Source organism: Theropithecus gelada, chromosome 12 (assembly GCF_003255815.1).
Source record: "Theropithecus gelada isolate Dixy chromosome 12, Tgel_1.0, whole genome shotgun sequence".
Classification (NCBI taxonomy): Eukaryota; Metazoa; Chordata; class Mammalia; order Primates; family Cercopithecidae; genus Theropithecus; species Theropithecus gelada.
This window is the reverse complement of record NC_037680.1, coordinates 106025886-106048393: the sequence shown is the minus strand read 5'-3', so window position 1 is coordinate 106048393 and position 22508 is coordinate 106025886. Positions and strand designations below refer to the sequence as shown.

Genomic DNA, 22508 nt, shown 5'->3' with positions numbered 1-22508 from the left:
CCAACTACCAAGGACTCCTAAAAACTTCTTAGATCTTTTCACTTCTTTGCAGAGTCAGCACCATGCTGCCATGCTGCCTTCACCTCCAACCTGGGCCAGTTCAAGTCCTTCTATCTGGTCTCTTCACACCTATTCCCCCTGACTCCTAGTCCATTTTTCATACTGTAGAGACCTTATGCATGATCATCTAATCTTATCACTCTTTACCTAAAATCACCTATTGGCATTCTATTGTCCTTAAGAAAAAGATCAAAGTCCTTAACATAATCTTTCAGACCTGAGGGGTCTGGCCCCATCCAGCCTTTCCAGCCTTGTCCTGGGCCCCTCTGCCTGCTGCATACCTGAACATACCATATCAGGCTCTTCTCAGTAAAGTCCCTTTCCTCCATTTCTTGCCTCTCAGCCCCCCTCTGCTTATCCTTTTACCCTAACCCCACCATACCCATATATACCCCACCAGCAATCCTACCCCTAGGCATTTTTTCATGAGACCCACCCTGATCTCAGGGCGCAGTGGGTCTCACTGAAGTAGGTTTAAACATCACTCTAACTGGTTTTTGAAAACAAGTGGTCTATTCTATTCAGTCCTGGTAGTTTTTCAGCCTAAAAAGGACCATAGAATAGTTCCTAAAGTCATTCAGGGGTTGTGCTGTTAATGTATTTAACAGAAAACTGGTCCTAGGAGATGCTCCATGGAAAAAAGTGTTCTGTGGCCAAGTAAATGTGGGACATGATACATCCCACGTGCAGATTCATAAAGGATGTCTGTGTGCTCAAGGTTCTCAGAGGTCTTACAGTAAAGAATCACATTTGCTTTTATCTTTCAAATCTATTTGATCATAAAACCACCTTTTTCCTTAAAGAGAACCTATTGTATCCTGAGAACTAGGTTCCAGGAGAGGCTGATAAAACATTAACTGCTTCCATACAAGGAGTATGGTGCGTCTGCTCTTGAGGTTGAGCTACCTTAGAATCAAATACTCTTTCATAGTATCTGAGGTTTAGCAGAAGTTACACTTGGCCAGCTACTAAGTGTTCAAAAACTCTCTGCCTGACTGAGTGGAGTGAAACGGGCAAATCATTGCTATACAATTAGATAATACAATGTCATATTTACATATTAAACTGGCTTTCTTAGGCCATCAGATGAAGTCTAGGGTGTGGTATGTGGACTCTGTCCTCTCTTGCTGAATTTAGGCTTCTGGTTGAAAATACGCTTCCTCCAGTCATCTGAACAGAGAGCCTCCCTGCTCTTCAAGCATTTCATTCCTTCTACACAGCTCTCTCCATAAGGCTCACTGTCCTGGCCTAGGTCCTGTCCACCCTTCAGTTACTGTCTTCCTTTGGGACCACTCTTGTCTCTGAAGCTTTGCAATTCTGCCCCCTTGGAATTATCTGGCTGAGGACCAGTGGATGGAAGGAAAGATCCCCTGATGCAACATTAATTCTCTAGGACCTGCTTTATTTTTTACCTGAAACCATAGACTGGACATGAGGTTACTGTACTTCAACAGGGAAGCCAAAGATTCTTCCAAGCCCACTGACATTGTCATTTGAACAGCTGGGACACAAGTGACCCATTCCTTTCTCACCAGAGCAGGAAATTCTTGTGCATTATTAAAAGTGGAATGATGTTACTGTATCTTTCTCTCTGTCTTTTAACTCAACTATTTTTTGATATTTGTCTTTCAGTTCACAATAGAATATTACAATTTCTAGGTCATTTTTATGGTAAAATACCATCAGTGCTTTAATTTCATTGACATTTTCATTTCAATTTCTTTGATGCTCAGCATCTTTCATGTGGTTGTTTGCTCTTCATATGTCTTTACTTGTGAATTATCTTTTCAAATAATTTGCTAATTTAAAAAATTTTGGTTATTTGTCATACTATTGATTTCAAAGAGTTCTTTATATATGCTGGATACAAGTGCTTTGTCAGGTATACATTTTGCTCATCCATGTATTTTTTTAATGGTATCTTTTGGGGAGTAAAGTTTTCAATTTTGGTAATTGGTCTAATTTATCAATTTTTTTCTTTTATGGTTTGTGCTTTTCTGGTATTGTAAGAAATCTTTGTCTACTTCAATATGGTGAAATTTTATCCAATGTTTTCTTCTCAAATGTTTTTACAATAGGTCTACTTTTAAGTTTAGGTATAGAGTCTGTTTTGAGTTAATTTTTGTGTATGGTGTGACTTAAGGATGGAAAATATTTTTCCCATGTAAACATTCAGTTAGTCCAGCATCTATTGGTAATACAATCTTTTTCCCATTGGATTTCATTGCCACATTCATTAGAAAACAATTGATTATATACGGGTCTATTTTTCTCTGGCTAGTTTTTCAAAATTTTAGTTTTGAGATTATTGAAGCTTTACCTGCAGTTGCAAGTAGTAATAGAGAGAGATCCAGTGTAACCTTCACCCAGTTTCCTCCAATGATAACATATTGTAAAACTGCAGTACAATTTCATAACCAGGATACTAGTTATGAAAGGATACTGACATGGATATAGTCAAGATACAGAGCATTTTCATCACCACAGGAACTCCTCATTTGCCCTTTTATAGCAATACCCTTTTCCCTTGTGCCACAACTGTCTTTAATTCCTGGAAACTACTAGTGTATTTTGCATTCTTGTAATTTTGTAATTTCAAGAATATTGCATAAATGGAATCATATAGTGTGTAGCCTTTTGAGATTGATTTTTTTTTTCCACCCAGCATGATTCTTTGGAGATGCATCCAGGTTATTTTGGGTCAATAGTTCTCCCTTTTTATTGCTGAGCAGTATTCCAAAGTATGGATGTCCCAGAGTTTGTTTGACCAGTCCCTTGTTGAAAGGAATCTGGATTGTTTTCAGTTTTGAGCTATTATAAAAAAGGTGGTGTAAACTGTCATATATAGGTTTATGTGTGAACATAAATTTTCATTTTTCTGGGAAAATTGCCCAGAAATTCAATTGCTGGGTCGTATGGTAGTTGCATGCTTAGTTTTATAAAAATAGCCAAAGTGTTTCCAGAGTGGCTTATGCATTTTATATTCCCACCAACAATGTCTGACTGATTCAGTTTCTCTACATCCTTGCCAGCATTTGGTGTTGTCACTATTTTTTATTTGGCCCATTCTGATAGGGGTAAAATGATAGCTCATTGGGGTTTCAGTTTGAATTTCCCTAATGATAAATGATGTCGAGCATCTTTTCATGTGCTTATTTGATATCTGCATATCCTCTGAAGAAATGTTTCTTTCTGTCTTTTGTCCATTTTCTAATCCTATCACATCACATCAAGGCTACATTACTGTCAATGAGATTTGTGATCATTGACGTTGATGTTGATCACTTAGCTGCGGTAGTGTTTGTCAAGTTTCTCTATCATAATGTTACTCTTTCTCCCCCTTTCCATACTTAAGTATTTGGGAGGAAGTGACTTCCTTCCAAAGAAAGTGTTGTGTAGTCCACACTTATCAAGAGAGGAGTTATGCTCTCGCTCTTTGAGGGTAAGTAGCTACATGAATTATTTGCAATTCTTCTGGATGAAAGATTTGTTTATTCTCCTCCATTTGTGTATTTATTTAATCATTTATTTATGGGTTCAGGATATTTATTTTATACTTTAGGTTATAATCCAATACTTTTAAAATTTATTTTGTTGTTCAAAATGTTCCAGCTTTGGCCATTGGGAGTTCTTTCAGTTGGCTCCTGTACCTCTTTGACACATCCCCATTAATGTGGTTAATTTTTTGTTTTGTGGCTAATTTTTTGTTTTGCTTTTTAAATATATATATACCTTCTGGCACTGCAAGATGCTTCAGCCTCATCTTGTGTATTTCCTGCTCCAGTTCTAGAGTCATTCATTTCTCTAAGGATCTCTGGTTTTATAATTGGAGAATAGTATTAAAACCAATATTTGGGTACTAAGCTGTGCTTGTTTCTATTGGGATGTCATTGCTTTTAGGTCCTCTCAGCTGACAAAGCGAGGAAGTACATGTGTATACTAACCCATGGACATGTGCTTATCCATAAATATTGCATGATGTAGTCATCTTTGTCTGTATTAAGCTAAACATGAATTCACAGTGATGTCTCCAACTCTAGTTTATTACAGCATGAATGGTTCTAGCCTTCTCCCCTTGCGTATTTGTAAACCCTTCACACCAACAACCAAATACTGCCTTTCATCATCCATCGTTTATTTACTTAATTGTTCAGTTTCAGTATCCAGGTATAGCAGTATCAGAATTGTTAACTTATACCCTTGTAGGAAACAACCTTATGAACTAGAGTATTGTGTTTATGTACCACTTATTTTGCATTTAGTCTTGTCAATGCTACCCATTTCCAAAGTCACTTAGGTCAGCTCCTCCCCGGGCCCCTTAGTGAGGTTGTTCCATACATTTGTAATATAGTTAGAATCTTTTCTCACAGTTTGCATTCTTTCCTGAGCTCCTCCAACTAGAGGAGGCTCTTTTATTTACATTTGCTTATGTAAGTATAATTTTTCAAGCATCATTAGCTGAAAAGGCTATCTTTTCTTCTTTTCTTCATTGAATTGCTTTTGAACTTTCATCAAAAATCAGTTGGCTGTATTATATGGGCCTATTTTGGGCTCTTCTTTTTCATTGATTGTAATAACAACTGTAGTTTCATAATAACCATTGAAATTGGGCAGAATAATTCCTATCACCTTATTTTTTTCCAAAACTGTTATAATTATTCTAGTTCCTTAGCCTTTTCATATAAATCTTACAATAATCTTGTCTATACCTACAAAAGATTTTGCTAAGGAATTACAATAAACCAGTATATCAATTTGGGGAAGAATCAGTAACTTTACTATTTGGAGTCTTCCAATTCATGAACACAGTGTGACTCTCCACTTATTTAGATATTCTTTGATTTCTTTCATCCACATTTTTTCCCTGTAAAGTATCCAAGTATGTATGTATATATGCGTGCGTGTGTGTGTGTGTGTGTGTGTGTGGTGTATTTTTAGTGATTGTAAATAGAATTGTTCATTGCTAGTATATAGAAATATAATTTACTTTTGTATGATTAAATTGTATCCAGTGACCTTGCTGAACTTACTAGTTTTAGGAGATTTTTTTTGGTAGATTTCTTGGGATTTTCTAATAATTATGCCATCAGAAAAGAATGACAGCTTTATTTCTTCCATTCTGATAGGTATACATTTTATTTTTTGTCTTGTCTCACTAGCCAGAACTTCTACTACTAGGTTCAGTAAGAGCAGACATCTTTGCTTTGTTCTCAGCATTAGGGGAAAAGCATTCAGTCTTTCACCATTAATGATAATGTCAGCTGTAGTGTTTTTTAGATGCTCTTTATCAAATTGAGGCAGTTCCTCTCTATTCCTAGTTTGCTGATAACTTTAACCATAAATGGGTATTGAATTTTGTCAAATGCTTTTTCTGTATGGGTTGATATGATCATGTGATTTTTTTCTTCAGCTTGTTAATATACTTGGTTGATTTTCAAATATTGAATTAGTCTTGCATGCCTGGAATATACCACCTGGTCATAGTGTATAATTCATTTTATATAGTACTTTGCTGAATTCTATTTTGTAATATTTTCTAATATTTTGTTTCAGATTTTTTATGTCTATATTCATGAGAAACAAGTATTTGTTTTAAAAAAGAAAAAAAACTATTTTGTGTTTTGTGAGAAACAAGTATTTTCCATGAACATAGACACAAAATAATTTTCTTTCTTTTTTAAAAAAAATTATGTATTTGCCTCGTTTTGGTATTGAAGTAAAACTAGCTTCTTGAAATAAGTTGGGAAATGTTCTTTTGTATTCGATTTTCTGCAACCGATTGTATCAAATTGCTATTCATTCTTCTTTAAATAGTTAATAGAATTTACCAGTGAAAGTATCTGCACCTGCTATTTCTTTTTGGGGAGTTTTAAGGTTATATATTCAATTTTCTTAATAGTTATAAAAGTATTTAAATCATCTATTTTATATTTGATGAGTTGTGATTTTTCTGAGGAAGTAGTACATTTTTTTAAGTTGTTAAATTTACCTGTGGAGTTGTAATATAGTATTTCTATATTATCCTTTTGACATCTGCAGTCTTTAGTGATATTTTCTGCTGTATTTGTGATGTTGGTAATTTGTGTCTTTCTCTTTTTTCCTTTGTCAATCTTGCTAGAGTTTTGTCAATTTTGTTAATCTTTTTAATAAATAGCTTTTTGTTGCATTCATTTTCTCTATTGTTTTTCTGTTTTCAATTTCATTGATTTCTTCTCTTATGTCTATTATTTTCTTCCTTCTTTTTGCTTTGGGCTTAATTTGCTTTTGTTCTTTCTTTTTAGGTTCTTTGAGTGAGATCTTAGAGTATTGATTTAGGCTTTTTCTCACAGCTAATGCATGCATTTTAGTGCTATAAATTTCCCCCTCAGCACTGCTTTGGCTGTACCCCACAAAGTTTATGTTGTATTTTCATTTTCAGTCAATTTAATTTTTATTTTTAATGTCCCTTTAGATTTCCTCTTTGATCCATAGATTAATTATAAGCATGTTGTTTATTTTTCAAGTGTTTTGAGGTTTTCCTGTTACTTTTCATCAGAGATATCTAGTTTGCTTTAATTATGGTGAGAGAACACTCTACGATTTCAACTCTCCTAAATTTGTTGAGGTTGTTTCATAGCCCAGAATATGGTTTATATTGGCATATGTTTTGTGGGTACTTGAAAAGATTGTGCATTCTGTTATAGTTGGGTGATTGAGGTGCTTTGGAGGGTGGAAGTCCATGCTCTCCACTTGGCCTTTGGTGGCATGGGTGAGGGGACTTCCAGTTTTTTGTTTTTTGTTTTTTTGTAGTGTTTGGCTGGAGTGCAACAGTTATTATCTATAATTTTTTTGTCTTGCTAGGCTGCCCCTATATTGGTTCTTTGGTTACAGAGAACAGGCTTTTGTGGGAGTTTTGTTTTTTGCATCTTTTGACATTTCCCGGTTGCTGCCTTCTCCAGCACCTAATCTGGAATATATGAGGCCAGAAGAAAACTCAGAGAGCTCACAATTGTGTTGTTCCTTGGGTCTTGAGATTACTAGCCGGTCTGTCTCTTTCTGTCAACTTCTTGGAATTTTCTTATGTTTATTTTATGTACAATGTATAGGGTTTTTACTTGTCCTTGGTGGGAGGGACAGGGAAAATATATCTGGTTCATCTTTCCAAAACCAGAACTCTCACTCTGGCTGTTTTTAGGAGTTTTCATTACTAAGTTTTAGCAAGTTGATTGTGATGTGCCTGTTTGTTCCACAGTGGACAGGTCTATGCAAACCCACCCCCAAAGTCTGAGGAAGCTAATAATCCTACCTACAAAATGGCACAATTCCTTCACACTAGACCTTCTGATTTCAGTGGTTACTTGGTTTTGCCCTTGCCTCACATTGACTACCCTCTTGGTAACCAGAGTCTCAGAGGTACTTTTTGTTGCCCTGACATAATTTTCCCCTTTGAGGCTAGTGACCTATGCTCAGACAGACCCACATCTGAGCTTGGTTCAGCCTCAAGGCCCAACCATCACTCTCTTTTACTTTTATTTTAGCTATTATAGATAACCATTACCAAGGGGTTTAATATTTCACTTTTTCCTTATTAGTCTGCATTTTCTTACGCATCCAGTGAACCGTCTTCCCCAGAGTTAAATTCCTAAGTTCCATTGGTAACTTTTACCTTTATCAACTAAGTACAGCATAGCTGGGCTCCATACCATAGGTGGTGACCACGTGACCACCGTGGAATCAAAAATTTCTCATTCCCTACCCTTTTGTTCTTTCTGTTTCTGTCCACTTAATTTTACCTATGTCATTTTTTTCCTTTCACTTTGAAACAAACTTTAAATAACCTCTAAACTAGATGATACTACTTTTCCATATTAACTAGTATTTTAACTCTTTAACTCTTAAGTTACTGAAAGAAATCTTGAAACTAGTTTTATTTACCAAAGATTACTAAAATCATGTAAAACTAAAAGCCATTTGAGTTGGTTTCTATCTTCTTGATAAAATATTTGTCTGAAACACTTACTTTAAGCCAATTAATTAGAGGTCTTTTATATATTTTGGTAGGGATATATCACATATACATGACACATTTAAAATATAGACATACAGACACACAGAAGCAGATCTTATAGATTTATAAGATTTTTCTTTTGCCAGTTTTCAGTTTCTTTCCCCCCCTTTAGACGGTTAATCATTTCCAAAGACATGACTCTTAGGTGAAACAAGGTAGGAAATTTACATCTCAAAGACAGGGAACTTAGACTGCCATTGTTATCTGAAAACAAGATTGCCAGGAAAACTGTTTTCTTTTTCACTTAGTTTGTTTCTTATCTAGATTATTGGCTTTAGGGTGGAACCTGTTTTTTGTTTTTGTTTTTTTTTTGAGACAGAGTCTTGCTCTGTCACCTAGGCTGGAGTGCAATGGCACCATCTCTGCTCACTGCAGACTCCGCCTCTCGGGTTCAAGTGATTCTCCTCCCTCAGCCTCCCAAGTAACTGGTATTACAGGTGTGCCACCACGCAGCTAATTTTTTGTAGTTTTAGTAGAGACGTGGTTTTACTATGTTGGCCAGGCTGGTCTCGAACTCCTTACCTCAGGTGATCTGCCCGCCTCAACTTCCCAAAGTGCTGGGATTACAGGCGTGAGCCACTGCACCAGGCCCAGGGTGGAGCCCTTTAAAGCATGCAGTTTATAGGGCTGAACACTTGAGCAGGTACAGCAAAAAGGCAGAATGTTTAGATCCCTCAAAACCAAGGATCCCATTTTACACTGAATCCTGGGTCCCCCAAAAGAGGGAAACACTACAGGACTGGATAGTGCAATGCTTCCACAGTGCACCTCACTGCAAGGACATTCCGCCGAGGCTGATGGGCAACTCAAGGCTGATCAGCCCACTCTACGATCAGCCCATCCCCCAAAGGGTGTCTTATCCCACAGTACGGCATTTTTCTGTAGCCTTTAGGTACTCAAACCACAGTTTTCTTATGTAAATTCCCAAAGAAATGAGTATCCCCCTGTAGTAATAATCATTTTCTGCCAAGTGCCGTCAACCACCTCTAAGACTGTATCTCTTACCTGTGACTGCCAGTTATTACACACAGCAAGGGCAAGTCCTCTCATGGTACAAAGTAAACTCTGGGACTCCTAAAAGCCAAACAGGTCAGGTAACACAATACAAAAGAGAGCTGTGTTTTAGACCCAGGAGGAATCTGTCTGCTTATAACTCTTGCGGTTCCATAAAGAAAAATAGAGGTACCTCTCGCGAAGAGGAGTATTTTCTGTCTCCAAGGGATCCCAGACTGTCAGAAGTTCCTTTTTGTAGGTTCCTCATGTGGCATCGAGGGTAGCAAGAGGAGGGAGGGAGAGACAGATGTAAATGGAGAAAACAGAATTCATTTGACTGAGAAGTTTTGCAGAGAGAGAATAGAGACCTTAAAACAATAAAGCTGTACTTTTGACAATAGAGCTCTTTAGAAACTCTTTTCTAATTTTAACTCCCCCTCAAGCCGTTTTACTTTGCTTTTGCTGCTAGATGGGCTCCTGTCCTCAATGGCCACAGAAGTGGCCATGTTAGAGCAGTGGCTGCTCGCCATCCTTCCTTACTGCAGTGTGACAGATGGCTCTCACTTAAAAGTCACTCTAAACACACCAGCATTTTGGGGTATCCCTGTACCCACACACAAGCGTCTAAAAGGTGAGCCACACCACTCCACATAGAAGTGGCTGCCACCTGGGATTACCCACACAGATGCTTCATTCTCTTTGCCCATTTCTTGGTCTCTCAGCTCCTGCAGGCCTCTGCAAACCTGCCCCCAAAGTCTGAGGAAGCTGAGAGGCTAAAGAAAGATCTCGGCTGACATATTCAGTTTATCAGAAAGAAATGTTTCATAGGGACTTATGAAGAGAAGCCTGTCTGTGTCTTGGGTACTGGGGAAACAAGATAGTGGATCCCCACACCCACACCATTACCCTGTGGACCCAGGGCTTATGATCCACAGAGGAGAGGTAGTTCAGAAGGGATGTGCAGGACAATCGAAGTACAATAACAGCAAGGTTGTTTTGACCAAAGGGCAGGATTTATGGTAAGTATCTTTTCTTGTACAAGGAACAGTACATACACTGGAATCCTTACAGATGTTCCTGGAACTGTGGTTAATCAGAAGCCAACATGGTGGATCAGCATCCAAGATGCAGTTGCTTTGACTTCTGCACTGTGATGCGTGTGTGTGTGTGTGTGTGTGTGTGTGTGTGTGTGTGATTTTCTTGTGTTTATCCTGCTTGGGGTTTGTTGCACATCTTGAATCTGTGGTTACAGTTTTCATCAAACTTGGAAATGTTTAGCTATTAATTTATTAAGTATTATTTTTGGCTTCATATCCTTTCTCTGGGATTCTGAGTACATCTATCTTAGACTGCTTAAAATTGTCCAGTGGGCCAGAGTCTCTGCTTAGTTTTTTTAAAAGTCTTTTTTCTTTCTGAGTTTCAGTTTGTCAAGCTTCTATTGCTCTGTTTTCAACTTTACTAATATTTTTTTCGACAGTGTCTAATCTACTATTTTTTATTTTTATTTTTATTTTTTTTTAAGACGGAGTCTCACTCTGTCACCCAGGCTGGAGTACAGTGGTGTGATCTCGGCTCACTGCAACCTCTGCATCCCTAGTTCAAGATTCTCTTGCCTCAGCCTGCTGAGTAGTTGGGATTACAGGCGTGTGCCATCACGCCCAGCTAATTTTTGTTTTTTTAGTAGAGATGGGGTTTTGCCATGTTGCCCAGGCTGGTCTCAAACTCCTGACCTCAGGTTATCAGCCTGCCTCGGACTCCCAGAGTGCCAGGATTACAGGTGTGAGCCACTAATCTACTATTAAAATCATTGAGTTCTAAAAACAATTTCAGATATTGTATTTTTCATATCTAATAATTCCATTGGGCTTGTTTTTTATTTTCCATGTTTCTGTTCATTGTTTTTTGTATTTTATTTCACATTTTGAACAAATTTGTTGTCTGCTAGCTCTCATGTTATTTCTGAATCTGTGTCTTTTGACTGATTTTCATGCAGTTATGGGTCACATGATTCTACTTTGTTGCATGTCTATTAATTTTTGTTTGAATGATGGTCATTGTGGATTCAGTTGTTGAGTGACTGGATTTTATTGTCTTTTTTTAAAAAAAGTAATGGACTTTTTTTGTGTGTGTCAGGTAAGTAACTTGCTGACCTAATTAATCCTTTCAAGGTTTGTTGTACATTTTGGGGAGGTGAATGTAGAGTAGCCTTACTCTAGGGATAGTTGTGCCCCATTACTAAGATGTGATCTTTTGTGGCTTCACTGAATGTACTGGGTAATCGATGAAATAGTTCCATCGTGGCTGTGCAAATCTGAATATCTCTCAGTGCTCTGTGAGTTTGGGAACCGTTCATCTGTCATTTTGTTTGCCAAGCTTCAAGTTACACACACACATGTCCTCAGCAACAGCCCAGGGGATGCAGCAGATTTCCGGTGCTCATTTTCTGAGTGGTTCTATCTTGTGTTGTGGTCTTTCCTACAAATTACAGCTACCTTGGCCTCCACGCACTCTGATATTTGTCTCCTCAAGCCAGTGAAACCACTGTGTTCTAAATTAATTCCAGGAAGAAAGCCAGAATGATTGTGGTGCTCAGCTGTTTTATTTCCCTTCTTGCACCAATCACCGTCATGGACTTCCTGTTGTCCAATGTCCTCATAGTTTTTTTTTTTTTTTTCCCATATATTTCATCTAGTTATCTAGTTGTTTATGGAGGGAAGGCAAGACAGGTTCCAGTTATTCCATCATGATAAAAAAATTCAAAATAATTTTAAAAACTCACTTTATCTTGAATCAAATCTTAGTGAAGTATATGAAAGAGTTATAGTCAAAGCACCCAGTCAGTGCCTGCCACATAGAAGGTATATATTTAATACTAGATATTATGATTATGGTAATTGTCATCAATATCTTTTAATGGGGACTGTGTTAACCCAAGGATATACTAACAGTGGTAACTTTGGATGGTTTTGTCTTTTTGCATTTCCTAATTTACCCAAGGAAAGCAAGCAGAATCAGTATGCTTGTAAATTTGCATAAGTACTACAAAATGTGATACCCAGTGTACTTACATATTGCCTCATAGAAGGTAATACATTGAAAAAAAAATTGACTGGGCACAGTGGCTCATGCCTGTATTCCTAGCACTTTGGGAGGAGGCTGAGGTGGCAGATCACCTGAGGTCAGGAATTCAAGATCAGCCTGGGCAACAAGGCAAAACCCCGTCTCTACTAAAAATACAAAAAATTCACTGGGCATGGTGGCACATGCCTGTAATCCCAGCTACTGGGGAGGCTGAGGCAGGAGAATCGCTTGAACCTGGGAGGCAGAACTTTCTGTGAGCCAAGATTGTGCCCCTCTACTCAAGCCTGGGTGACAGAGTGAGATTTTGTCTCAAAAAAAAAAAAAAAAAAAAAGAAAAGAAAAAAGAAAAAATAATTATAAAAGACTTAAAGTTCAGACGTTGATTGCTAGCCTTAGTCAAGTAGAAATTTCATTTTGTATTTTCTTAATAGATGTTATTAAGAACAACAGTGACTTAAGAATAATTGTTTTTTCTAACTCAAATTTAAAAAGAGTAAGTGAGCCAACTGAAAAGTCAATTGGCTCAGGGCAGCAAAAGCTCAAAGATTTATTAGTTAACTATTAGTAAAGAAAGATAGTACTGTATACTAAGAACTCTTATAATAAAATAAGTTAAAATGAATATTGATTGAGAATGGAATGTTGTGGTGTTGAAATGCATATACAAACATAATGCTGTTAATATGGGGAAACGCAAATGAAGCCAAACTTATTTTCTATAATTCATAGTGCATCTTCAAACACTTTCCATAAGACCAACAGTAAAAAGCATGATCATCGTAAGGCAGAGAACAACAGTCATCCTTGGGTGTCTTCTGGTTGAAAATTCCCTTGAGGGACTCCATCATTTGAGTCACCTTATATTTCTGTTGCCAGCCAGCATAGAACACAGCAAAGGCCTCAAACTGAGAGCCAGTTGAAGAATAACTGATTCAACTAGATGCATAAGGAGTGTTTGTCTATAAAAGAGGCCATTAGAATAAACCCAAAGGTATCTGAGAACTGTGCATCACTCCAGGGTTCTGCCAGAGCACATAAGTTGCAGAAATAGCTGTCAGCGAATTGGGGCCCTGACTGGCATATGATTGATTTCATTAATTTGCATCATTTAATCCCCAGTGTAACTCTAAGAACATTATGGTGATGAAAACCCGAATGAGATAAATTTGGCCCTAGTTGGATTTTAGATACTGTATTTGATAAATGTCTACAGCAAGAGTTCATCCTATTTTCTTCCCCGCCATCTCCATTCTTACCAAATCTGTCCAATCTAGTGGGTCCCAAGAACAGACAATTCTAGGGACCTTGGGCTTCTCCTGACTATGTTAGAGCCCCTTAGTGATCCAAGATTTAATACATGCATGGGGCTGCCCTGGCTCTTGAATGTGGCATTTGCCTTCTTGGAGAAGCTCTGGACTGGAGCAGGCCTGGATGGACTGAACTGATAGCCCTGAGACTGCATGGAGTTTAGGAAATGAAAAGCATATGTCATTGACATTGGACTTCCTGAAGCAGAGTGAGGCTTTTGAGTTTTGCCAGACCGTAGCAGTAGGGAAATGTGGGCTGTTTCTGTAGCTATTCTTGTAAAGGTAACAGAGCATCTCATTTCAGAATTTGCAGTGTTCAGATTGCCAGCTAAAGAAAGCTATTGTTTAGTAAATATCTCCAATTACACGTATCTTCCTAGATGGTTGGAAAGTAGTACTGATGTATATGCTTGTTAAGGTCTTTGATTTCATCCTTTTAACATTTCTCAGCACGTTCTTGGTTATATGTCTCTTCAACCAGTCTACCATGTGATGCCATTTGTAATAGTTTAATCTATGACTGTTTCTACTAAGAGTGATTGCCCCATTAATGGAAAGACAACTTTTGAAATAGGCAATCAATTTCATGTTTTTTACTATTGATGTAAGTGACTATATTTGTTGCAGGAAACAAATTCATGTATATATTACTGAATTATAATCAACCTAGTAGGACCTAGAAGTTGTAAATGTTTTGTTCAACAGATTTTATTTAAAAATAAAATAGTAAAATGCCAGGTATAAAAACAGTGTGAGATAAAACAGACATGGAATATTTTAGTGTGAGATTCCTCCTCTAAAATGGCCTGAGTGACATACAGTGGTTTTATAATAGTGAGGTAAACCAATAGCAGATAGAAAAGCAATTTAATGCTAATTAAGTGAGCCCAGAAGTAATCACTTGAGTGTATACTGAAACATTGCTTTTGAAAAATGGACAAAAATATCTTTAGTCCATGACCATAGCAATGCTAGGAGTTTTGTTTTCTCATCACTTTCTGCATTTATCTAAGCAAAGGAGGGCTTATTTTGAAAATTTCTTTTTCTCGTTTTCAAACTTTTGAGAGAGGGAGTGCCTCAATTTGAAATATCCTCTTCTCTTCACCTTTGATGAGATGCCTTTGAATTTAAGAAGTGTATGCATTTAGTATTGACTCATAATGATGGCTTTAAAATCACTTGAAGATGGCTTTGTTCTAAGGTGATGTTCGAATCACTGTGACATTGGCTCTGGACCCTGGTTTGTAATTTCTATCAGGTTCTCTCTGAAGCACACAAAGGTGTCCTGAAAAGTTGGGTCTAGCCAGGGTCAGGAGCTGAAGGTCACATTCTTCCTTATGGGAGAATAACGGACAGCTTCCCTTGGGCCACCATTTCTCAGAAAAAAATTAGGTCAGGTTTAGATTAACCCCAGGCTTCACAACTTCTCTTCTTAGGTGGACCTGATGCTTTTCCTGAGCATTTCACGTCCCCCAACTTCAAGCAGAATCACATCCAGGGATTTGGAAAGTGAAGTAATCTCTCCTAATTGACTCAGGCTGGGTGCACAGCTATGTCCTAGAACTTTCCAGACAAGAGTCAAATGTCCAGTCTCACACACTCAAAAACTTGGCTACAGAATAATCATAAACTGTGAGTTTTCAGCTTTCTGGAGTTTCAGAAAAATAAATAATAAGATTCAGCTGATGAATTCCAACATAAAATAGACTTCTTTAATAAAATCAAAACCCCAACTTCACTTTTTCTGATCCTGGAAAGATTTATTCAGACATGGGAATCAACCTCACTTAACTAGCTAAATGAAACTAGTTAACTAGTTAAGTAGACTAAAGGAAAGATTCTTTTTACCAGGGCTATATATATATTTCTTTCCTTTTTAATTTTACTGAAGTAAAAGATCCCGTGTCTGGAATTTTCTGAGAGTTCTGCACTTTGTGCAAACAGCAGGTTAGGCTCTATTGCTAAAGGTTATGACCCTTAGCCTGGGATCTTTACTTTTTGTCCAGAAAAATGGCAGGAACCATGGGTGCAGCGGTTTCACCACTGCTTTTTCTTATCTTCCTAGGTGAAGAGTGTGACATTGACATAAATGAATGTGACAGTAACCCCTGCCACCATGGTGGGAGCTGCCTGGACCAGTCCAATGGTTACACCTGCCACTGCCCGCATGGTTGGGTGGGAGCAAACTGTGAGATCCGTAAGTATTTCTGCAGTTCAGCCACTGTTATTTAACATTTATAGCTGTTACTTAAGCATTTTCCTTCATCAAAAAGATGCCGACTGTGACCAGAAAGCCCCCGAGTCACTGGCAGATGAGGCAGTGAGTCCCAGAGGGACAGCCGGAGCTACACTTGTCCCATTTTGGTGCTCAATACCCAGTTTAGCATGTTTGCCCCCTGCATTCTGCTGCCCCCACTCCTTCCTGAGTCTGAAGCCAGCCTTTCCCCAGGATGAGAATTTTCAGATGTCATCCAGAGTTCACTGCTACTCATGCAGCCAAAAATGTGCTGAACAGAAAAGCATTACAATCATATCAAAAAATAGAGTCTTTGTGTTGAAAATTAAAACACACACACACACACACACACACACACAGAATGTAAATTCCCTTTTTATTTATGTGTTCAAGTGTCTTCAGATGTATTAAGTTCCATCTATTGCCTGGAGAAAAGTTTAGTGAAGACAAGCTTAAAAGAAAAGCTGAAAACATTTTGGGCTGCTTAAAGCTGAATGATCTCTTAGGGTGAACAAATAGAAGTTTGATAAATGTCTTAATCAAGATTTTACACCTTAAAACAATGTATCTACTAGGATTGAAGTGAAAATGTGAACTGACATGGAATTGAGCTAGCCTGCCTGCCTGCCTTCCTTCCTTCCTTCCTTCCTTCCTTCCTTCCTTCCTTCCTTCCTTTTTCTTTCTATTATACTTTAAGTTCTGGGATACATGTACAGAACATGCAGGTTTGTTGCATACACATGCCATGGTGGTTTGCTGCACCCATCAACCTATCATCTACATTACGTATTTCTCCTCATGCTATCCCTCCCCTAGCTTCCCACCACCTGACAGGCCCCAGTGTGTGATGTTCCCCTCCCTGTGTCCATGTGTTCTCATTGTTCAACTCCCACTTATGAGTGAGAACATGTGGTGTTTGGTTTTCTGTTCCTGTGTTAGTTTGCTGAGAATGATGGTTTCCAGCTTAATCCATGTCCCTGCAAAGGACATGAACTCATCCTTTTTTATGGATGCATAGTATTACATGGTGTATATGTGCCACATTTTCTTTTTCCAGTCTATCATTGATGGGTATTTGGGTTGGTTCCAAGTCTTTGCTGTTGTGAACAATGCTTCAGTAAACATACATGTGCATGTTTCTTTATAGTAGAATGATTTATAATCCTTTGGGTATATACCCAGTAATGGGATTGCTGGGTCAAATGGTATTTCTGGTTCTAGATCCTTGAGGAATCGCCACACTGTCTTCCACAATGGTTGAACTAATTTACATTCCCACCAAGTGTATAAAAGCATTCCTATTTCTCCACATCCTCTCCAGCATCTGTTGTTTCCTGACTTTTTAATGATCACCATTCTAACTGGTGTGAGATGGTATCTCATTGTGGTTTTGATTTGCATTTCACTAATGACCAGTGATGATGAACTTTTTTTCATATGTTTGTTGGTTGCATAAATGTCCTTTTGAGAGGTATCTGTTCTTTTGAGAGGTATGTGTTCATACCTTTTGCCCACATTTTGATGGGGTTGATTGATTGTTTGTTTTTCTTGTAAATTTGTTTAAGTTCTTTGTAGATTCTGGATATTAGCCCTTTTTCAGATGGATAGATTGCAAAAATTTTCTCCCATTCTGTAGGTTGTCTTTTCACTGTGATGATAGTTTCTTTTGTTGTGCAGAAGCTCCTTAGTTTATTAGATCCCATTTGTCAATTTTGGCCTTTGTTGCCATTGCTTTTGGTGGTGTAGTCCTGAAGTCTTTGCCCATGCCTATATCCTGAATGGTGTTGCCTAGGTTGTCTTCTAGGGTTTTTATAGTTTTAGGTCTTATGTATACGTCTTTTATCCATCTTGAGTTAATTTTTGTATAAGGTGTAAGGAAGGGGTCCCGTTTCAGTATTCTGCATATGGCTAGCCTGTTTTCCCAACACCATTTATTAAATAGGGAATCCTTTCACCAATGCTGTTTTTGTCAGGTTTATCAAAGATCAGATGGTTGTAGATGTGTGGCGTTCTGAAGCCTCTGTTCTTTTCCATTGGTCTATATATCTGTTTTGGTACCAGTATCATGACGTTTTGGTTACCGTAGCCTTGTAGTATAGTTTGCAGTTACGTATCATGATGCCTCCAGCTTTGTTTTTGTTGCTTAGAATTGTCTTGACATACAGGCTCTTTTTTGGTTCCATATGAAATTTACAGTAGTTTTTTCTAATTCTGTGAAGAAAGTCAGTGGTAGCTTGGTGGGGATAGCATTGAATGTATAAATTACTTTGGGCAGTATAGCCATTTTCAGGATATTAATTCTATCTATGAGCATGAAATGTGTTTTCATTTGTTTGTGTCTTCTCTTATTTCCTTGAACAGTGGTTTGTAGTTCTCCTTGGGAGGTCCTTCACATCCCTTGTAAGTTGTATTTTTATGTATTTTATTCTCTTTGTCACAATTGTGAATGAGAATTCACTCATGATTTGGCTCTCTGTCTATTATTGGTGTATAGGAAAGCTTGTGATTTTTGCACAATGATTTTGTATCTTGAGACTTTGCTAAAGTTGCTTATCAGCTTAAGGAGATTTTGAGCTGAGACAATGGGGTTTTCTAAGTATACAATCATGTCATCTGCAAACAGAGACAATTTTACTTCCTCTCTTCCTATTTGAATACCCTTTATTTCTTTCCCTTGCCTGATTGATCTGGCCAGAACTTCCAATACTATGTTGAATAGGAGTGGTGAGAGAAGGCATCCTTATCTTGTGCCAGTTTTCAAAGGGAATATTTCTAACTTTTGCCCATTCATTCTGATATTGGCTGTGGTTTTTCATAAATAGCTCTTATTATTTTGAGATACGTTCTGTCAATACCTAGTTTATTGAGAGGTTTTAGCATGAAGAGGTGTTGAACTTTATCGAAGGCCTTTTTTGCATCTATTGAGACAATCATGTGGTTTTTATCATTGGTTCTGTTTATGTGATGGATTACGTTTATTGATTTGCATATGTTGAACCCTTGCATCCTAGGGATGAAGCCAACTTGATCGTGGTGGATAAGCTTTTTCTTTTTCTTTCTTTCTCTTTTTTTCTGGATGGAGTCTCGCTCCGTCACCCAGACTGGATTGTAGTGGTGGATAAGCTTTTTGATGTGCTGCTGGATTTGGTTTGCCAGTATTTTATTGAGGATTTTTGCATCAATGTTTATCAGGGATATTGGCCTGAAATTTGCTTTTTTTAGTTGTGTCTCTGCCAGGTTTTGGTATCAGGATGATGCTGGCCTCATAAAATGAGTTAGGAAGGAGTCCCTCTTTCCTCTTGTTTGGAATAGTTTCAGAAGGAGTGGTACCAGCTCCTCTTTGTACCTCTGATAGAATTTGGCTGTGAATCCATCTGGTCCTGGGCTTTTTTTGGTTGGTAGGCTATTAATTACTGCCTCAATTTCAGAACTTGCTATTGGTCTATTCAGGGATTCAACTTCTTCCTGGTTTAGTCTTGGAAGGGTGGATGTGTCCAGGAATTTATCTGTTTCTTCTAGATTGTCTAGTTTATTTGCATAGAGGTGTTTATGGTATTCTCTGATGGTAGTTTGTATTTCTGTCAGATCAGTGGTGATATCCCCTTTATCATTTTTATTGTGTCTATTTGATTCTTCTCTCTTCTTTGTTAGTCTTGCTAATGGTCTATGTATTTTGTTAATCTTTTCGAAAAACCAACTCCTGGATTCCTTGATTTTTTTTGAAGGGTTTTTCTTGTCTCGGTCTCCTTCAGTTCTGCTCTGATCTTAGTTATTTCTTGTCTTCTGCTAGCTTTTGAATTTTTTTGTTTTTGCTTCTCTAGTTCTTTTAATTGTGATGTTAGGGTGTTGATTTTAGATCTTTCCCACTTTCTCCTGTGGGCATTTAGTGCTATAAATTTCCCTCTAAACACTGCTTTCGCTGTGTCCCAGAGATTCTGGTACATTGTATCTTTGTTCTCATTAGTTTCAAAGAACTTATTTATTTCTGCATTAATTTTGTTATGTACCCAGTAGTCATTCAGAGCAGGTTGTTCTCTTTCTTTGTAGTTGTGCAGTTTTGAGTGAGTTTCTTAATCCTGAGTTCTAATTTGATTGCACTGTGGTCTAAGAGACTGTTATGATTTCCATTCTTTTGTAATTGCTAAGGAGTGTTATACTTCCAATTATGTGGTCAATTTTAGAATAAGTGTGATGTGGTGCTGAGAAGAATGTATATTCTGTTGATTTGGAGTGGAGAGTCCTGTAGATGTCTATTAGGTCTGCTTGGTCCAGAGCTGAGTTCAAGTCCTGAATATTCTTGTTAATTTTCTGTCTTGTGGATCTGTCTAATATTGACAGTAGGGTGTTAAAGTCTCCCACTATTATTGTGTGGGAGTCTAATTCTCTTTGTAGGTCTCTAAGAGCTTGCTTTATGAATCTGGGTGCTCCTGTATTGGGTACATATATATTTAAGATAGTTAGCTCTTCTTGTTGCATTGATCCCTTTACCATTATATAATGCCCTTCTTTGTCTTTTTTGATCTTTGTTGTTTTAAAGTCTGTTTTGGAAGAGATTAGGATTGAAACCACTCCTTTTTTTGCTTTCCATTTGCTTGGTAACTATTCCTCCATCCCTTTATTTTAAGCCTGTGTGCATTTTTGCACATGAGATGGGTCTCCTGAATACAGAACACTGATGGCTCTTGACTCTATCCAATTTGCCAGTGTGTGTCTTTTAATTGGGGCATTTAGCCCATTTACATTTAAGGTTAGTATTGTTATGTGTGAATTTGCTCCTGTCATTATGATGCTAGCTGGTTATTTTGCCCGTTAGTTGATGCAGTTTTTTCATAGTTTCGGTTGTCTTTACAATTTGGTATGTTTTTGCAGTGGCTGGCACTGGTTTTTCCTTTCCATATTTAGTGCTTCCTTCAGGAGCTCTTGTAAGGCAGGCCTGGTAGTGACAAAATCTCTCAGCAATTGCTTGTCTATAAAGGATTTTATTTCTCCTTCACTTATGAAGCTTAGGTTGACTGGATATGAAATTCTGGGTTGAAAATTGTTTTCTTTAAGAATGTTGAATATTGGCCCTCACTCTCTTCTGGCTTGTAGGATCTTCAGAGAGATCCGCTGTTAGTCTGATGGACTTCCTTTTGTGGGTAACCTGACCTTTCTCTCTGGCTGCCCTTAACATTTTTCCTTCACTTCAACCTTGGTGAATACGATGATTATGTGTCTTGGGGTTGCTCTTCTCGAGGAGCATCTTTGTGGTGTTCTCTGTATTTTCTGAATTTGAGTGTTAGCCTGTCTTGCTAGGTTGGGAAAGTTCTCCTGGATAATATCCTATGGAATGGAACCAAGTGTTTTCCAACTTGGTTCCATTCTCCTCTAGTCACTGTCAGGTACACCAATCAAACAGGTTTGGTCTTTTCACATAGTCCCCTGTTTCTTGGAGGCTTTGTTCATTCCTTTTCTTTCTTTTTTCTCTAATCTTGTCTTCACGCTTTATTTCATTAAGTTGGTCTTCAGTCTCTTAAATCCTTTCTTCTGCTTGATCTATTTGGATATTGATACTTGTGTATGCTTCACAAAATTGTCTTGCTGTGTTTTTCAGCTCCATCAGGTCATTTATGTTCCTCTCTAAACTTGTTATTCTAGTTAGCAATTCATCTAATCTTTTTTCAAGTTTCTTAGCTTCCTTGCTTTGGGTTAGAACATGCTCCTTTAGCTTGGAGGAGTTTGTTATTACCCACCTTCTGAAGCCTACTTCTGTCAATTTGTCAAACTCATTTTCTGTCCAGTTTTGTTTCCTCGCTGGTGAGAAGTTGTGATCCTTTGGAGGAGAAGAGGCATTCTGGTTTTTGGAATTTTCAGCCATTTTGTGCTGGGTTTTCCTCATCTTCGTGGATTTATCTACCTTTGGTCTTTGATGTTGGTGGCCTTCAGATGGGGTTTCTGTGTGGATATCATTTTTGTTGGTGTTGATGCTATTCCTTTCTGTTTGTTAGTTTTCCATCTAACAGTCAGACCCCTCTGCTGTGAGTCTGCTGGAGTTTACTGGAGGTCCACTCCAGACCGTTTGCCTGGGTATCACCAGTGGAGGCTGTGGAACAGCAAAGATGTCTGCCTGTTCCTTCCTCTGGAAGCTTCTTCCCAGAGGGGCACCTGACAGATGCCAGCTGGAGTTCTCCTATAAGAGGTGTCTGTTGACCCCTGCTGGGAGGTGTCTCTCTGTCAGGAGACACCCACTTGAGGAGGCAGCCTGTCCCTTATCAGAGCTCGAGTGCTGTGCTGGGAGATCCGCTGCTCTCTTCAGAGCCAGGAGGCAGAACATTTAAGTTTGCTGAAGCTGCACCCACAGTTGCCCCTTCCCCCAGGTGCTCTGTCCCAGGGAGATGGGAGTTTTATCTATAAGCTCCTTACTGAGGCTTCTGCCTTTCTTTCAGAGATGCCCTGCCCAGAGAGGAGGAATCTAGAGAGGCAGTCTGGTTATAGTGGCTTTGCGGTGCTGTAGTGGGCTCCATCCAGTCCGAACTTCCTGGCAGCTTTGTTTACACTGTGAGGGGAAAACCACCTACTCAAGCCTCAGTAATGGTGGTGGATGCCCCTCCCCCCACCAAGCTTGAGTGTCCCAGGTCGACTTCAGACTGCTGTGCTGGTAGCAAGAATTTCAAGCCAGTGGATCTTAAATTGCTAGGCTCCGTGGAGGTGGGATCTGCTGAGCTAGAACACTTGGCTCCCTGGTTCAGCCCCCTTTCCAGGGGAGTGAACAGTTCTGTCTCACTGGTGTTCCAGGAGCCACTGG

At 38.4% G+C, this 22508-nt stretch overlaps 1 protein-coding gene across 1 annotated transcript in view; it reads left to right on the top strand.

The window, feature by feature from the left end:
• Positions 1–22508, top strand: part of DNER (delta/notch like EGF repeat containing) — a 367125-nt gene that overhangs the window by 320397 nt on the left and 24220 nt on the right. Inside the window, exon 11 of the mRNA XM_025405375.1 lies at positions 15554–15685. Within this exon, the coding sequence (XP_025261160.1) occupies positions 15554–15685 (132 nt within the window). The remainder of the gene's footprint in view (positions 1–15553; positions 15686–22508) is intronic.